At 39.7% G+C, this 19,755-nt stretch overlaps 1 protein-coding gene across 1 annotated transcript in view; it reads right to left on the bottom strand.

Moving 5' to 3' along the window:
- Nucleotides 1-19,755, bottom strand: part of dync2h1 (dynein cytoplasmic 2 heavy chain 1) — a 107,008-nt gene that overhangs the window by 12,067 nt on the left and 75,186 nt on the right. The window contains 9 exon segments of the mRNA XM_068709569.1: nt 44-151; nt 2,410-2,526; nt 6,791-6,895; nt 7,738-7,964; nt 8,198-8,273; nt 12,822-12,907; nt 13,447-13,516; nt 15,780-15,890; nt 19,490-19,615. Of these exon segments, the coding sequence (XP_068565670.1) occupies nt 44-151; nt 2,410-2,526; nt 6,791-6,895; nt 7,738-7,964; nt 8,198-8,273; nt 12,822-12,907; nt 13,447-13,516; nt 15,780-15,890; nt 19,490-19,615 (1,026 nt within the window).

Here is a 19,755-nt window from a genome sequence, read left to right as displayed (position 1 = left end):
TAACGTGTTTGACATTATTAATAGCGCTTATTATCTGACGCACCTGGACCAAGCGGACGGCGTTGAACTGCTCCAGAGTGATGAATGACAGGACCGGTGACCCCTGACCTTCTGTAGGTGCGGCCACCTTCTGATGGATCAGAGCAGAACCCTGATAGAGACGGACAGAAAGACAAATTAGCATATTGACAGAATAAAAAGATAGATTTCTAGAATTAAGTTAAAAAATATTTCCAAGACTGAAAGAGAAAGAGGGGGATACAGGTTTGCAGATTGCAAGGATAAAAATGCAGCAAATATAATTAGATGCTGGTCATTCTAACTAATATTTTTACCTTGGGCTAAAGTGCTTCACTGTAGGATCACTGCATAATATAGTAGAATTGTCCAAGCATTGCTTTATTTCCCTATTATCACTGGAACATTGTTAGAATTACATCAACTAAACAGTCTACTCTAATGAGCCACTACACAGGAGTGTGGACATAGTATTATTTAGAGTAAGACGTATAATGCATTTTGTAACTGCTGCTGTGCATCAGCATGCTATGGCTTGTTTTTTTAATGATTTCCTCAATTACGACTGTATATCTTTCCAGTGGTCCCTGTGGGTTTCCTTAGCTCAACATTCATAAAGTAAATTGTTCCGTTGTTGTGTCTTCCACAACAACAAGATGTAACAAAATGGGAATTATCTCTCTTTCTGCAGTGTAAACTAGGGGGACAATCTGTTTGTATTAGTTAACACAGAGATCTACGGTAAGTGCACCAAGTGCTTGTGTCTGTAGTTGTGCATGAATACAAATACATAATATAAAAAAACAAATACAAAGACTGATATTTTGTTGTATTCTGCTGCAGATATCGGACTCTTAATTTTTTGGGAATTTGTAGTAAGAGGCAGGGGAGGAAATAGAGGGAGAGAAGGATGGTAGGGCAACACAAGAGATAAATGAGACAATGAAAAAAAATCCCCCAATCCAGACTAGATAAAGATTTGTCAAAATAAATACATACATATCTCCACTCTCCAAAAACAGTTCACACAGTTTAAAGACACAGGAATGCACATAGCCATACATCAAACTTTATACATACATACACACACACGCACACACAAGCAACACTTCGGGGACCACACATGCTGATTATCAAACGACGACAAAGGGCCTGTTAATTGACAGCAGTCAGAGGTAGATTGTGATCTGTGGGAAGCTAGGTGCTGATACAACGGCAACAATTAACACAGTCAATCATTCTCTTCTCAGTGGGTACAAAACAACTCTTTCTGAGAGAGAGAGAGAGAGAGAGAGAGAGAGAGAGAGAGAGAGAGAGAGAGAGAGAGAGAGAGAGAGAGAGAGAGAGAGAGAGAGAGGGAGGGGCAAAGGCGCAAATGAGTGAAAAGGAGAGGGAGAGCATGTGTAATTTACAGCATGAGAGTGAATAAAAGAGAGGCAGAGTAAGAGAGCGGGAATATGGTGGCTAAATTATTTAATGTGGAGGTAGATGTCCTTTGGATTTGAAAAGGTGCCGGTCTCCAAGCAACCAAACACAACAGGGCGACCCGACTAGGCCAGCCAGTGGCTATCACACACAGTGGGTGCTCAATTAGACCCTACTTATTTCCAATTAGCTCTCATAGCTTTTAATTTAGACTAGTTGCTGCTGCACGGGCAATTTAAAACACGATTTTGTACCCAAGAAAAGACTAGCATGGAACTGTCAAAGCTGGAAAAGAACTACAAAACCTTTTTACCAAGCAACATGTAAATACTTCTAGAGTTCTATGAGTGTAATATGAAAATGGTGTTAGACATGTGGTTATTCAGCAGTTATTACTGGAATATAATAAGTTGCATTAATGTGTTCATGACTGTAATGTTGCAGCTGGCAAAGTGGTGCTAATTTTAATTACGTTTTAAGTAGTTCAAGCAATCCATGCTAATATTTCGTAATTCATTAGTCAATTTGTTTGTTGTATTAATAATCTGAATCTGCTAAGTAACTTGTACTTGATGTTGTCAAATAAATGTAGAAGAGTAAAAGGTATAATATTACCTGTAAAATGTAATAGAAACAAAATATATAAAGTAAAATAAAATGGCAATACAAGTACCTGAAAATTGTACGTCTGTACAGTACTTGAGTACATGTACTTAGTTACATTCCATCACTGATCTTAACACAGTGTTGCTAACATTCCCAGTCAAATTTTAGTGTATGAGGTTAAGAGTCAGAGTCAGTACAAAGAGATCTTTAAAACGTTTTCATCAAGATAAAATTCATAGGGCCAGCTTTGCAGTTTGGTTTGCAGAATAAATACAACAGAGGGTTTGATTCTTGGTGAAGACTCAGTAGTGTGAGTTCTTAGTTTAGTGAAAGGAATGAGATATGTAGAAAATATCTGACCTGGTTGAGTTTCTTCCACAAGTAGAGGACGGGTGAAAGTCCATTCGACCAGAGCTCCCTGTCGAACTTTGAACCTGTTGCTACTGAGCGGCTCAGGACACGCAGTTGGTAAATAACCTGTGAGTCAAGAAAATATAAACACAAAAAAATAATCAATTTAGCAGAAGTTGCACAAAGGTACCTGTTTCCTGAATTAATAATGTGAGTGTTGCATTTGCTTAAGATTTTGCTTGAAAAATAAGAAATCTAAATACAATAAATATACACTTTTGCTAAATTAACCCAAAAGCAATGTATGATTAAAAAGAAAATCACTGTTAGTTCTTAAAACACTGTAATAAAATGTCATTGACACCTCTGGTGGCTACACTCTCCAAAGACAGTCAGCACTGTTCAGATCCCAGAATGTCACAAGTGAAAAAAGGCTGAACCCTAAACATATCCTCTAACAGCTTCTTACACACCTAATCAAGCATGCTTAGCTTCTGGCTGGCTTTGAGTATTGGATAGTGCTTTTATCATGACTTAGTGTGTGTGTGTGTGTGTGTGTGTGTGTGTGTGTGTGTGTGCTGAACAGATGTGTGAGTTTCTATACATGTGTGTGGTGAGGAAGGCAAAGCGTCTGATAAATGGCTTTCATTTGGTCCAGGAGAACTCTTTACTAACACCTGCTTTATCTTATTTTCTCAGGAGGGAAAGTGTGTGTGTGTGTGTGTGTGTGTGTGTGTGTGTGTGTGTGTGTGTGTGTGTGTGTATGTGTGCATGCATGTCTGTTTGAAACGGGGAGGCAGCTGAGGATGGAGATTTTAAATATATTGGGGTTCAAATGTATAAGGATTTAAATATATTAAGATTATTCCTATCTCAAGCAATTACTACCTGGCAGCAACTGCATTTACCGTCATAACAAACTGGGAAGAAAAAGTTACTAGACAACGTCTACGTGCAAGAGAGTTCAGTTTGAATCGCAGTCGATTTAGTTAAGGCTTTCGCTTTCAATGTGATCCAGGATTGTGGTTTAGGGTTTTTAATCAGGGGACTATTTCTCATGGTCTTAGACAAGATGGCATTCAATAAAGACATCTGATGAGCAGTGAAAAACACAAGCACGGATTCTATTATACCCAGATATATAATGCTGCCATCACTGAACATAAGTGCATTCAGAGAGAGCTCATTTATTCGGACAATATGGAGCGAAAGATACTTTGTCGATACACTTTTAAAAAAACAACCCAATTAGGTTAACACATCACGGATATGAGATCATTTTCCCTTGCTAGTCAATGCTCATAATACTCCCTTATCATTTGCATTGCACATGAAAACAAACTATGGCCACATACATCATACATCTGTCTTGTCTGTAAGTCCAATGCAATCCTCTATAAACCCTTCTGACCCATGTTAGGTCACTGAGCTTATGCATTCATTTTAAATGGCATCCATCAACACTGCTCCGTTCAGTGTGTGTGTGTGTGTGTGTGTGTGTGTGTGTGTGTGTGTGTGTGTGTGCGCCCAACCCACAGACAGTGACAAGGGTCTTTAGAGAGAGAGAAAGAGAGAGAGAGAGAGAGAGAGAGAGAGAGAGAGAGAGAGAGAATGAACGTGACAGTGATAAATAACAGCAGGAGTGGAGGAGATAGGTGGAGACAGAGACGCAGTAACCCACACACAACTAGCCTTGTGTGTGGGTTACTGAGTACACCGACAATGTGAATGGACTTAAATGCATTAACGCACACATGGGGACTGTTTACACAAGCTGTAATGGTTCTGCAGGGTTTAAGTGTGTTTGAGGATTATTACCCACAGAAAGACACGCGCAAACCCCAAAAACATGAAAACAATCTCATTCTGTCAATTCTACCAATTCATTTGTTGTACGTGTGACAGTGTTGCGTTGAGTTAGATCAGAATATGCAGTGATCATCAACCACTACATACACACACTCACACACACTCACAAATAAATAAATGAATATTCATGACAACATGAGCATAAATATTACAGACCATCTGCAACCACACATGTTATCATTGGAAACATTGTTTGCACATAAACTAGAGCGCAAATAGACAGAAAGCCAAAAACCAACTCTTAGTACGTGTACACCCCAAAATCCTAGTTACAGAGATGTTAAGTTCTGTGACTATAGAGCTTACTGTGAGCCCAAAAGCTTTGTTTAAAAACGTTTTAATTTATTTTCTACATCATACATATACAAATATATCAACCGTGGAAATTCAACGGTTGAATTTTGGGCATCAATTTGGGCAGCAGCCTTGGGCATGATTCTCTTTCTACTGCTTTCCTCCTCTCTCTTTTTATATTAATCAGCAGGCCTGAAGTCTCATCCTGGTCTCTCTCCCGACCAACTTTCTCCACTCTTCGTCTCTCGTGTTTTCCTCTCTCTGTCTCTCTCCCTTCTAAAATATTCCTTCACAACAATTAGCACTAATACCAAAGCTATGAAATGTCTTAGCTGCCAGTTATTTTGTGATATAGTTGAAGTCAATGTACAATATATAACATGACTTGCATAACGTGCAAAAGTGATAGTCCATGGTTGAAAACTCTGCTGTCACCTTTGTGCCCATACGTCTAACCTCACCCAGTATACTCCAAAGTAATCTTCTTTTCCCTTTTTGAAGACCGTGAAACATTAAGTTATTTGTTAACATTACATTATTGCTACAACGCAATGACCACACAATGGCAACATAACCTTGAGAATAATAAAAGCAGATGTGATATTCACTGTGATGGATTACCCATCTTAACGTAGTTTCATGCCTCAGCAAAGTGAATTTTATTTCAGAGTGAAATAAATGGAATCGGATGGCTGCCTAGTAAAATCCTTTCACCTTGAATTGAAGTCTTGAACCTAAAATAAACTGCTTTCATGTCTCCACCATGGAGGTGGTTCCCTCTGATATGACTGGGGTTGTGGTTTTTTTTTAAAGGGTAAATACACATATGTATCAACTCACACAATCAAACACACAGATACAGAGAGGTGAGAGAAATCAAGAGAAAACAAATGTAACTGTCCAGCTTTCACCTACAATCTGGCAGCTAGAGTAAACCCATGTTTAATTTGAACATAACATTAGGATATAAATTGCCTTCCTGTACAAATAGTGCAGTGAAAGTGAAAAAGTGAGAAACTAAGACTTCATTGTAGCAGGAACTACTTGACCTGACTCACCGACTGGAGCTTTGTTTTAAGCTGCAGGAGCTTGAAAACACCAAAATCTGAACTGACCAGATCCACATGCTTCACTTGCTGACACTTTCAAAGTGAATATTTTCATTAGGATGGCTGGTTCTTTTTCATGCTTTTGTGCAGTTAGCTGGCCTGCAACACTGTATGTTAAGAATAAACTGTAGTATTATAACATAAGAAAATTGCAATAGGTTAAAACTTACATTTGAAAAAAAAACATTTGATTTGATACAAACCATACTGAACAATTAAAATGTGCTCTGATTGGTTCAGATACCTCATTTTGCTGATCAGCACAGGACATTCCCAATACACACAGTGAATATGATCCAGATGGATAAGGATTTTATCAAAAAGCGCAATGAAAAACAATATGTTGATAGATTGTGGTGAATTTACATTATCGGGATAATCGTTAATATCCTAAAAATAGCTGTCGAGCTCTCTATCGTGGTAGAGAAGTGAAAAATACAGCCTGGTTTAAAGAAGACAGGGATTACTTACAAAGAACACTCACTCTTGCTATTTCATTTATTTTGTCTTTATTTATGCAGGGGGAAGTTATGATTTGTGATAACCTTATTCAAGATTGGTTTTCTCAAAAAAGATGTGTCCCATCCTTGACACAATAGAATTATTAGTTTCTTAACAAAATGCAAGATAACGTGATTCCAGTATGTTTTAGTTCCATTTTAAGAGTTTTAAGCATATTTAGATGATTATTGGAATAATATTGTGATTATTGTCCTATGTCCCCACGCACAAATAAAGTAAGATGAATGATCAATGAATGATGAATGATTTTCTTTGCATTTAGTGTGAATGCACCTGCATGTCTGGAGTGGTTTTGACAGAATGGAAGGGTGGGAGTGTGTGTCTGTGTGTGTACTGGCATACACGTAAATGCATGTGGTTCTGTGAGCATTAACAGTGCATGTGCATATATGCACTGATGAATGTGCTGCTGTGCACTCCTGCTACAGTATATATTTTAATCTGCCTGTTAGTTTGTGTGAGTGTATGTGAATACATGTGTGTATCACTGAGTATTAGAGGAAGAGATGGAGGTTGTGGTGGTTGTGTGTGTGTGTTTGTGGGAATAAGCAGGTGGCTGTGTGTGTGTGTGTGTGTGTGTGTGGCTGTGTGTGAACCTGGGAGCTGATGATTCTCTGGGAGGATCTCTCTATGTTGGCAGGCAGACCAAAGAATGCAGGTCTGTCGTCCTCTGGGAGGTTCTCTATTACGCTGCGGTAGTCCTGGGAAAACACACAGACACATTGTGTACAGGTCACACACAGAAATGTATCCACATGTCCATATAAAGAGAGAGACAATGTGAGCATGCTCCCTATTTTCATCATGGCTTTATAACACAAGACAACATTTTGCATTTCCGAGCAACTAATGGTCATAAACCGGAAAATTAAAAACTTGTAGCGTGCTTGTTAGTTTGCTATGTGGGAGTATAGGATTATTCATGCTATCTTGCCCATCATTACGTGTGTTGTTTGTATGGTTTAATGCAGATTTTCTAATGATATCCATTTGGCACAAAAAGTACTTTTACATTGATTCAAACAGTTCAAAGTACTAGACTTCCATATTGATTTATTTTACTTTCCAAATGGCCTCTCAATTGCTTCTCAAATGACATCTAATGAACAGTTTTGGGCATGTGTGCTCCCTTATTCTTTGTGTATACTAAGCTGCATTAATAGAATGCAAAGCAATAGGATAACAAATCAATTGTGTAAACCTGACGCTAACATATTTGGATTTATTTGTAGTGGCATAACATGGACTTGTGAAACTTCAACACTGACCAAACCAAAAATACTAAATCTAGTCAGTGAAAAGCTTGGATGCATTAATTCAGTACCCTTTCTTTGAATTGTTTTTGCTTCTCTGCCAGTGCACCTGGGACCAGCAGCGTAAGCTTAAAAACATAGATGTGCTCCTATTATTCTCTGTAGCAATAATTCATTTTTTGAATATCTTTAGAAGCCACACATACAGCATCTATGCCTGTAACTGCATTAAAATGTGTGCTTACAAACTGTATGTGTTACACACCAACTGTGTCACCCTGACAACCTACCAGTATGGAGCAAGAGTTTGGGAGGCTGATCTGTGGTGGAAAGAAGCGTGTTCCACCTCTGCTCTTTCTCTGACCAGCAGAGAGGGAAGACGAGAGGAGACGAGCAGAGAAGAACTGCTCCAAGTAGGAGCGTAAGATGCGGAGGTCAGAGGGGTTGTCGATCCGTCCACCATAAATTGCACTCTCCAACAGGCCATGGACAAACTCCCACTGCAAAGATTTACCATCTGGGAGATACCAAGACACACAGGCACAAAGAAAGCTATTAACGTGTAATGAGTGCACACAGAACAAAAGAACACTAACAATTCACTAATGTGCTCACAGACAGGGCGATACAATGAAGGGCTCACATGTATACACTGCATAGAAATGTAAATGCAAACCATATGTGCTGCAGAGCAAATCAACAGAGCAGAGATCTCCACTGCATTGTGATGTTTGTAGCCTGCCCTCCTACCTTCAAAAAGCCTGTCGATGATCTCGAAGCCAGCACGGAGGTCGGACATGGAAAACTCATAGAACTTAGTCCAACCCTGGATAAAGCACAGAGGAGGGGGAATAAGTACCAATATAATTACGATATATATTTATTTTACTACCTGTACAATAGGGCGACTGTGGCTCAGTGGTAGAGCAGGGTCGTCCCTCAATCAGAGGATCGGCGGTTTGATTCCCGGCTCTGCTAGTCCATGTCGATGGCCCTAGTTGCTCCCGTAGCTGTGCCTACGGTGGGTGACTACTACATGCTGTTGTATGAATGTTATTTAGAGTCCTGATGGGCAGGTGGCACCTTGCATGGTAGCCCCTGCCATCAGTGTATGAATGGGTGTGAATGGTTGAATGATGACATGCAGTGTTAAAGCACTTTGAGTGCTCGGAAGACTAGAAAATCGCTATACAAAAAAAGTCCATTTACCATTTACAATAGTCAGAACACATCAAGTACTAATGGATTACTTTCAGAATTTGTCAACCAAACAGTAACAGATGGCATTCAAAATCTAACACCACATATAGTGTTTGAGGATTAAAGTATCATCCCTCACACATCCCTCTCACGTCCCTTTTCTTTTTAATCTTTAAGCAAACGTGGGCAATTGCAGTTTTAATTACATGGCAGCTTTATTTTTCTATCCCTGAGATTGAATATACAAGCCCAAGAAAGTAAAGACAGCTGAATGTAAACTAGTAGAGAGTGTTGTAAGTCAATATATCTTTCAATATAATGTCATTTGTGGCTCTCATTTTCAGGATAACTATCCACTATGTGTATTAGCGATACTTGAGAATGTAAAATCACTTTAACACATCCAAATACATCTACTTGCCTCTGTAATGATGAGCTCAAATTTACCTCAATTGATAATTTTCAGAAACCCAGCACAATCAAGTTTTTGTAATACAGCCCCAATATAAACTGCCTTAGTAATATGATGAAACGAAAATAAGCAGTAGCGGTTGAATGACGGCTACTACTGTTAGACTATTATTCCCTTTCTCAACTTTTCTGGTCTGGTCATAAAAAAAGCTCCCATACAGATAGTGGGTATATCAAACAAATGTAAATCGGTCCATTTTTTGCTCATACAAGGATATACAGTACATCACTGTGTCTTGGAGCACAGGGAGTCAGGACATTAGCACTGAGGCTTCACAGGGGGACAGACAACACATACACATGAACAAAAGAGCACACGCACAGTTTCACATCATTGATCATCACAGAAGTGTTAGATCATAATTGAGTGTGAGGGCAGTCTCAGTTTGTGAGTGTGTCTTTGTTGCATTTCACTGCTATTCAATCAGCAGTTGTAATCTGCCCACTGATGCTGTAGGTGGACGAGGTGAGGGGTGGAGGAATCTGTGTAGGCAGTTTAGTAATTCTTTCAATGAATAAGTGGGTGTTATTTGTTCAGTAATTTGTGCTTGAGCGTGTATTCACAGATAGTGGGGCATGTTTCTACTTCATTTGATACATGTGGTTATGTATGTATGAGCGGGATTTCAGAATGTGCTCATGCATGTTTGCATTTCTTCTACCGTACATGGTATTGGCTACTCATTCAGTGAAACGATTCAATGTATGGGTCTTATAATGGTGACTGTGTATGTGTATTTGCATGTCTTTATTGATATTTTGTGTGTGTGTGTGTGTGTGTGTGTGTGTGTGTGTGTGTGTGTGTGTGTATGCCTTCAATTACTTTGTGAGCACTTATTGTGAACTACAAAAACCTAGATCTTTCTAAACAAACACACACAAACACACACACACACACACACACACACACACACACACACACACACACACACACACACACACACACACACACACACACACACACACACACACACACACACACACACACACACACAATAAATGTTCTCTTTTATTAAGGCTGTACATGACCTTACATGTGAAAACATGTCTCTCTGCTTCCATCTCTGCTCTTTTCTCTTCCCTCCCTCTCTATGTCTATCCCTCTGTCTTGTCAAAATAAGTGGTTTCTGCACAGACATGTTAAAAGGATTAAAATGGGGGGGGGGATACGTAAATGAGAAAAGGAGGGAGGACAGCAGATAGAGCGAGGGGTAAGAAAGTAATGGTAGAGCGGACAAAAAGAGCTGTGACTGTTTCAGTAATTAGGCGTCCATGTTCTTGGACGAGGAACACAACATCACCAGCTCAAATGAAATCCCTCACCAGAGATTCAGTGATTGAGGGAGAAAAACAGAGAGACAGGGTGACAGTAGGCGGGGAGGGAGGCCAGTAAAAAGAAAATGAGGAAAAACAACTAAGCAGGGTAAAGTGAAATAATACAAGGAAAGAGGAGAGTAGAGACATATCCCCAAGAAACGTACAAGACAAAGGGATACTGCATGATAGTTATGTATGCTTACATTCTCTTATAGGGCAATCAATATTTTTTGCCCTCCCAAAACACTCCACAATGAGGGGGCTGGCTAAAGGAGAGTATTGGGACCAACCTTGGGGGAATAAGACAGACATAGAAAGAGGAGAAACAAGTGTGCAAACTTTGTGGCAGTTTAATTACGAAAACACGTTCTCTGCCACAGTCCTCCCTAGTGTTTGGCTTTACCGGGACTCTGTTGATTGTGTGTTGGTTAGCAGACAAAAAGAGATACCTTCCTGCGCGGTAACTGCAGAGATGTTGTATCATTCGATTAGACAGGCCACTCTGAGGCATCGCTGCAATACACGCTGAGACAAATGAGTCCCAGTGCCTCTTCCACATGCTATAAACTGCAAAAGCAACCGTTTAATGTGACAACTGGGAACATGACACAGCAAACTGCAGCAAGTATCAAGTAATTACAAGTGCAAGCACATCTTATTTCGCCTGTGTTAAAATGTCTGCGTGTTTCATTAGTTTGGACTCGCACTCCTCAATCACAAGCAAACCAGCTAATAAGCAAAAGCCACAGACTCAAGAAGCTTTATTTAGTGGACTTAATTTAACTTTATTGTGTTCCTTCCTGAGTTATTGTGCATAGTGATTGCAGGCTTATGCTCCAAACAAACTAGTGCGTACTGTACAACATGTCGCTTGACCGTGTTAGAAAGTGTTTACAGCTCTTCTGGACAGCCCCAGTCCAGGCACGGAGAAAATCCTGCTGTCATTGAGAGTGGCAAGCCATGATAATCGCTTAATTATGAAGATAGCAGCGCACACTTCACACAGTCTTTCATGAAATTCATTAATAGGGTTACGCTCTGATGTACACATGAAAAGTGACAGAAATAATGTAAAAAAATTACTTCAAACAGAGCTTACTTTCTTACCTGCGCACAGTTTTGGGCAATATCCTGAATTTACCTGAGTTTTGATAAAAATGATACATTTCATTTTGTAAATCAGATTTGACTATTTACAAAACCTCTGGTCTTTTGGACACAAGGGTCCCAATAGTCTAATACTGTAAGTCTATTGTTTAGCATCATTTCCCTCAATGTTTTTGATTTGTTATCTATTGTGTGCCGATTCATCTCTGCCTCGGGTTTCAACTGAGAAAACAAATAGTCTCTATAGGGATGTCGTCCTTTACACCCTCTATCTTGTCATGTAGAGATGATTTATCCTCAGAGCTGTAGTTCAAATGAGGAAACACTGTGTTCAATCTCCAACATTTTGAGTTGATTCTGGCACAGTTAAAACAGACCATTTGGATTTATTCTACTGTGAGACTGTTAAAGCTGATATGCACGTCAGTTTAAAAAGAAACAGAGAAACTCTTACCATAATTGGGTCAATTCATTCTTTTTAAGTTGATTCATTTTTAAAATCCCTCAACAGTGTGTGACTTCGTAGGACTTGTATCGCCCACGCTTCCACTGTCCTGACTTGACAGTGCAAACCCTTTAGTCTAATGTATACATAGCATACACAAACAAAGACTAGACTGTGGGCACAGCACAATAAGGACAGAGAAAAGTGATCTCTGGGGTAAGTTTTTACCTTTTCTGTGGGTGTCTATGCATAGACGATGACTTTTATGTAACTTCCTCCCTGTTTATATCAATCTGTATGTTTTTTCTGTACTTGTCTTAAACTGGCCAGGAAATAAATAAATCATACATTTGTATAATGTGCTGTGTATAGATGTGTGCTGTGAATTCAGACTGCACTTTCAGTAATTGTGTACGTGTGAATAACCACTGTGGAAATCACCACATGCTGTATGTTGGGGTGTGCGTAACTACACCATTGGGCTTTACAAGTAAAAACTACCATATAGCTTGTAATTCTAAGTGGCATTAAAGCACATTATTATGCTGTAAGTATCAATGTTAGGTAGCCTATCTAGACGCGACAGCGGCTAATGCTAGTAGCATTCACTAAAAAAAGCTTCAATCCAATTAAGAAAAGATGTCGGTTAGTTTTCGTTTATGTCAATGTCTTCGTTCTGCATCCAAGACTAGTAGAACATTTAAATTTAATGTATCATATTTTGACTATCTTAAATGGCATTGTAATGCTACAGTAATTTGAGTTTATTGTCCTGTGATGAAATTGTAGAAGTATGACCACTCAGTTCTACATTGGGGTATTTGTGTTTTTTACCTGTGGTATGTAGTTGCGCCTCTCTTGGCAGACAGCATGGAACCAAGCCAGACAGAACAGAGACTGGGCTCTGGCCAGGATGCCTCCTGGACACAAACAATCAACAGCATGTCATAACCAAAATTACTACAATAAGCTCTGATTATCAGTATCTGTGTTTTATTAACCTTGAGGGCAGTTATCTCTTATTATTCATCAAACAAAATACAACAGAAAGGACTGAGATGAGATTCAAGCGTGCTGTGCTCAGCTGTGGATGGTTTGTTGTTGATTGTTGCTGTTCATTTTCTCTCCCTGAACCTGCAAGCTCGCTGGGATTTACTTCTTCACAGTTGTCGTAGCCTGAGCTACTAATTATGCAGTGATTGTTAACTATTCCTTTACTGTAATTTAAAACAAAGCACACATTTTTTAAGCTTAGTGTCAGCTCATTCGCTGCGTTTGGTTGTTAGCGTAATTATAGGATGTACAGTAAGATTCTCATTCCTTAAAACACAAAGCAGAGACATCTCCACAAATTCATATGATAGCATTATTCAAAAAGCTAGCATCGCTGCTTAGAATAAGAGACAATTTGAGGCAACTGACATCAGAACATTATTCAAGGAGAAAGAGAAGAGCCAACCTTTACTGATCTGCTCGGGAGTCCACGACTCGTATGTTCTCAGTAGATTCTTCTTCAAGCCAGGAGGAGCCTGGAGATGGCAAAGGAAAGGGAGGTCAGATAGACAGAGGTAAATAAGGATAGGAGAAGAAAGGGTTTATTAAGACTGTCCAGGAACAGTCACATGTTCATGCAAGTTCAGATTGCAAGCTCTAACCAAAGTCTTGTCATACAAGCAAAGAAACATGGGATCCAGTTAATAAACAATAAACTATGTGCTGCATGGTAAGATGATACGGGCTAGCTGGGTAGCACAAAGAAAAGACACTGCTGGATCTAATGTAAAGAAATAAAATCTATGTTATAGTAACATGTGAGCTTGTATTATTGTGAGACTATTTGTCTGAATTGTAAGAACTGGGTAACAACTGATGCGACATGACCGAGAGTGTGATTCATCAAATATGTGTGGATGGCTAGACCGAAAAGAAGCTGTGAAATCCATTCGGGATGTGTGTCATGTTGTTTCCTTTCATAGTCCGGTTAGTGTTCTAACCAGCAAAGATTTGACATTTTACAAAAAACACTAGATTGGTCAGACAACATGGAGACACTGACCAAGCAAGTGGCAGAGAATTTATATCATATTAAGAGGGCTGAAGACTCCCAAAGAAAACCTTCTGTTTAACTAATTTGTAGCCCAACATCAGTGTCTCTAGGAATTACAACAAGAGTCTATGAACAAACTGAAAAAAACATTGTTTGTTCAGTTTTGGACACCCTATATTTACCACCACCTATGTTCCTGTTATACTGTACTTAAGTTGGCATATTCTCTACATGAGTCAGCACATACTGTATCTCTGTACAGCTCTCTGTACATTTGAATCCTCTGGCAACATTATGCTCTGTTTCGAATTAAAACAATAAGCATACATTGACATAATTTCACACATTATCAGCTCTGCTGAACATTTGGTACTTCCATCTGGAGGTGTTGATAACACAGTTGGTAACGCATATGTACTAAATTACTAAATTGTACCAAAGTTGGCAAAATCACTATATGTGTTACTAACTTTAATAGATGAAACATATTTTGAATTTTACTTGTTTCAGCTGCAGCAGAACAGTTTCCCATGTGCATCACTGAAGCTTCATGTTACACTTGTATTCACACTTAAGTAAGTTACATGTTAGCTCTACTTTTAGACACCAGCAATTTAATTTCACTGTTTGTCACTTTTTATTCTCACATGAAGCTACTGCATTCTGGTCCTGTGTATTTTCATTGGAAATACATTTTTAGCATTTATTATTTGCTCTATGAGAGGTTAAAGCTGTTGGTCGACAACACTAAACTCCAAAGGGGAGTTGAGTGTGGGGTAAAGTATTTGGAGTTGGGTGATGGAGCTAGTCACTGCGATTAGCTTGTATTTTATCCATTAAGCGGGTCATGCATGCAGTGTCATATACTGTAAATTCATATGTACAGTATATAATAACTTTACTACAACTAGATTTATCTCACATGAATCAAATGAAAAGGCCATTGACCAATCTTGCAGATCAGCTCTGGAGCATCCAACAACAATCACATTGGCATCTATGTACATCAGTTCTTATGTAAACTGTTTATCTTTGGTTTGACATATTAGCTCTGACACTCATCCTGAAGCCAGAAATAATATATTACAGTAACTTCTCTGGGGGATGTTTTCAGAATGTATGTTCATGCATATAAAGTATGTCAATAGGTTTTTCCATGAAAGAGCGCGAGTGTGTCTGAGAGAGAAAAAAAGAAAGACAGACAGACGGACAGAAAGACTGAGCATGCAGCATGCTTGGCTGCCTAAGCAGCAAACCCCTTGTGCACAACTCTCAACAGAAGCACACTGAGCACTTAAACACGCATGACTTACACATAAGCTGCAGGCTTCTTCTTCTCCTTACCAATGCACTGTATACTGTATATGTGGCTGCATTGCGTCGGTAGCCATTATATAGGCAGTGGCTCAGAGATAAAAGCGGGTCTTCTTTCAATAGCTCCCAAAGGCTGTGCCTACGCTGTTTGAGTGGCTGTGAATGGTTAATTAAGCCTGATGGGCAGGTGGCACCTTGCATGCTACGGATGTATGACTGGGTGTGAAGGGGTTAATAACATGTAGTGTTAAAGCGCTTTCAGTGGTCGAAGACTAGAAAGCTGCCATATCCATATTTAAGGTAAAAGGACATACACAGTGCCATGACTTCACATGACATTTCAAACAAACATATAAATCAACGCCACCCAACACTAAACTTCATTGTGAGCTACTGTACGTGTGTGGTGGTGAATGTGTGCGTCTGAGCACCTCGTAAGTGATCTTGAGGCTGGACTGCAGCAATATGGGAGGAAATCTGGGGTGAACTTCAGCCGTCAGCCACAGACGGAAGCCAGGTTTGGGACGTAGCACATTTAACTCCTGTGGAGGAAGGACAGCACACACATTAGAAACATTGTACACATCACCACAGGAGAGTAACATGAGGCCAGACTACTTGTGGAGTAGTATCTGGCTGTAGATAGTACTCTTAGCGAGGTTTTTCAATCCCCCTTATACACACAAATATACTGTATTTCGAAAAATTTAATTTAAATAAATAAATAAATAAATTGGAACAATTAGGGAAGACTTGAGCTTTTGATTGCACACATTGTCCAGATGCTGTATCATGCATCACTGCATCATCCATTTTCTAAGATGATTATCTTGTTTAAAGTTGCAAAGGGCTGGAGTCTATCCCAGTATATGAATAAAGTCCAAGCCAGCTGGATTGAATTCAAACACAGGACCTTCTTGTTGTGGGGTAAAAGTGCTAACGGCAAAGTTCACGCAAGAGGAGATTAATAACTTTATACTGCACCTTTTCATTTACATAACTTTGGAATAATCAGTGGACTGCTGTAGATTACCAAAAAACTGTTTTTCTTCCCTTACAAAACTTTCATTCTTATTGTTATCTTTGTAAAGATATGTGGATATACAGTATATTCACTAAACCTGTATTTATACAGTGTGGTCCAATGAGCGCTATCTCAACGACAAAACATTCACCTCACTTCTATATATTAGTTTCTCTCTCCTCCATCTCTGTCTCTTCATCGCTTCAATTTCCAGCTTTCTTTGCCTCACTTCTCCCCTTACACTCCTTCCCCCTCTCTTTCTAGCTTTCTCAAAGACTTGTGGTTAAAAATAGCATGCTGGCACCTCAGGGTCTTGTGTCATCTGATTGGGTACTCACACGAAAGCATGCACACACACATTGAATTGTAATCAATGTGTTTCTGCATCATTTGGAACCAAATTAGTTCTTTTGGAAGCACACATGGTCACAGAACACAGGAACTATCTTGAAGAAAACTCCAAGCTGTCTCTCATTGAGTGTACGTATATGTGTTTGTGTATATATGTGTGTGTGTGTGTGTGTGTGTGTGTGTGTGTGTGTGTGTGTGCACAAATGTATCCGATGTGTTTTCAAACAGAATTCCAATGGAGCAAATTATTGGGTGAAGATACAAGACAGACACATTGACAAAGAAGAGTAGTGTAGACACAGAGATAGGACAGATAGTGGGAGAGAGAGAGCATACATTTATTCTACTGTTTTGCGAATGTAAACCTTTTTTGTTAGAATATCTCCGTATTGTTCAGACATTCACAGCGTGTGAAAACCATCCCACTGAAACACAGAGAGATACTCAAACTCAACAGGCTCTACCCTTAAAAAATGTTGCTGACGGAAAGTTGTATCTACACACTAGAGATAAGAATTAAAAGATACAGTAACTCCTGATACAATCCTACCACAATGATTTGATGAACACTATTAATTATATGACAATAGATGGCATTCTGAAGCAAATATATCTGTCATTATTATAATTTGAAGCTGACTGGCAGACAGAGACACATTTAGAGTCATGGATAGTCTGATGGAGGGGGTGATGTGAAACATGAGAGACAGAAAACAGTGCAAGTGGAAGAATACGAGTAGACAGGGATGAGAGGACATCTGCACTGCCAACTTCAATTATGAACACTGACCGCTCTCCTTCGCTGTCTCTCCTCTCTCCTTCTCCTCTCTCTAACTGACCAACTGGTTTAATGAAGGATAGGACGGGAGAGACAGATGGCAAAAGTTGAAACTACATTGAGAGATACAGTAAAACTGAGCAGATGGACACAGCTACAGAAACAGAGGCATATACTAAAACAAAGCCCTCTCTTGATAGTATGTCCACCTGCCGACTGAGGCTCAGTCCATCTTTCCCTACTTCCCTCCTTCTACATCCACTGTGTCTTCTCTCTCTCTTTCCTATGCTCCCTGCCTCGCTCGTTCCCCTTGTTGAGCTAGTTTTTCATTTCAAGCTCGACTGCTGAGACCTCTACTTCATCGGTGGCTGGGCAAAGAGCGAGACGATGAAACAATGAGAGAAAAAGGGATGGACAGAAAGAGAGCTAAACACTATGAGAGGGAAAAAGAGGAATGTTAAAAACTGATAGTAGAGGTGGAAACAAATTCAGAAAAACAGAGAAAAAATACAAAATAACATATTAGTCAGAGAGAAAGGTAAGGTGAGTGGAACGGAGAGGGACAAAAGTAGAAGAGGAGAGCTTTAATAAGCTTTGGTTTAAGTCACATCGGGGGCACCGACAACTCTGCACTGGAAGGATCTCAGGCTAACCCTGGAGCACACACATGCACTCACACACACAAAAAAAACACATACACACTCACTCACACACAGGTGAGGGCACACACATGGACACAGGCCAATCACTGCCAACAACTGTGCCTCCAAGTGAGATGTGACCTGCTACAGAGACACAGCACTAAACAGAACCCCAGGAAACGCACACAGACACAAATAAACACGGAGAAAGTGACACATGTTAACCCACTAACTGTAATGTGACACACAAGCTCACATACACAATGATAAAAACATAAAAGACTAGCAACAAGGGCACTATGGATGACACACACACACACACACACACACACACACACACACACACACACACACACACACACACACACACACACACACACACACACACACACACACACACACACAGATGTGTGCCGTAAAGCAAGCACGATACAAACACACATATAAAGAGACAGACAAATAAACAACATGCATGGAAACAACACAACCACAATAACAAACAACAGAGACTAATATGGGCCGACAGGTAGAAAGCAAATTGTGTATGTGCAGGCAAAGGACAGAAGGTAATTTTAGATATGGAAATCTGGCCAGCCACCAGAATGTGTCCTTGTGTTCCTGTGTGTGTGTGTGTGTGTGTGTGTGTGTGTGTGTGTGTGTGTGTGTGTGTGTGTGTGTGTGTGTGTGTAGCAGTGTTGTAATATTATAGATAAACACTGACAAGCCACTCCACTGTCCTAACCTGACCCCAAACCCAAAACTGATGATGTGAAAAAGTGGTTGTTTCACTGAACTCATTTCACTGGGCATTTTTCTGTAATTTATTTTCAGGAACTTTTACACTGGCGGTTTATTTGACCCTTTCTTACTTTGGAAGTCTTATGATGTATTTATCATATTAGTGTTTGACTCATTATAATCCCCTTGCTGGCTCATTGCATCATGCATTTGAACTGCATGTTGAACATAATATTTTGTTTATCTCTTGTGATTTGCCTTTCCCCAACCACGGCCCCTGATGCACACCTGGCTTTGCACAAATGGGGCTGCAGTTTAAAATCATTTTACAGTAAATGATGACACAATGCATCTTACAGTAATGCAATCCTTCTATCCAAACATTTGATTCATTTGATCACTCTCGCCCTGAATTGATAAATAGGGGTCCTTGTCAGGTCCTATTATTCAATAATTAGAGATAGCAGAATATTATACACATCCCCTCTCAGCTGAAAAGCACAAACTGCAGAAAAATATCAGTCACACACACACACACACACACACACACACACACACACACACACACACACACACACACACACACACACACACACACAGAGTGCCTACTTTTTCCAGGAGCGGTAGCCATGTAGTGACAAGGTGAAGGTTTTTCAGGCAAAGCCAGTCTCCATTGTGGGAAGATTCTCTGAGTGTAGCTAAGGCCACATCAGCCTGACCCTGACCCATGGAGATCTAGACACACAGGGTGGGGGAGGTAGGTGGAGAGAGAAGCAGTGGGGTGGAACATTTTATTCTTCAATGTAATTTCTCAGAAGTAAGTGGACAGATAATCTGATTTCATATTTGAATTCATCTTTCAAACATTGAAATAC

The sequence above is a fragment of the Cebidichthys violaceus genome, unplaced genomic scaffold (assembly GCF_023349555.1).
Source record: "Cebidichthys violaceus isolate CVI_PGR_0920_01 unplaced genomic scaffold, fCebVio1.0.p SCAF_1, whole genome shotgun sequence".
In the NCBI taxonomy this organism is placed as follows: Eukaryota; Metazoa; Chordata; class Actinopteri; order Perciformes; family Stichaeidae; genus Cebidichthys; species Cebidichthys violaceus.
This window is presented reverse-complemented; position numbering and strand designations above follow the sequence as displayed.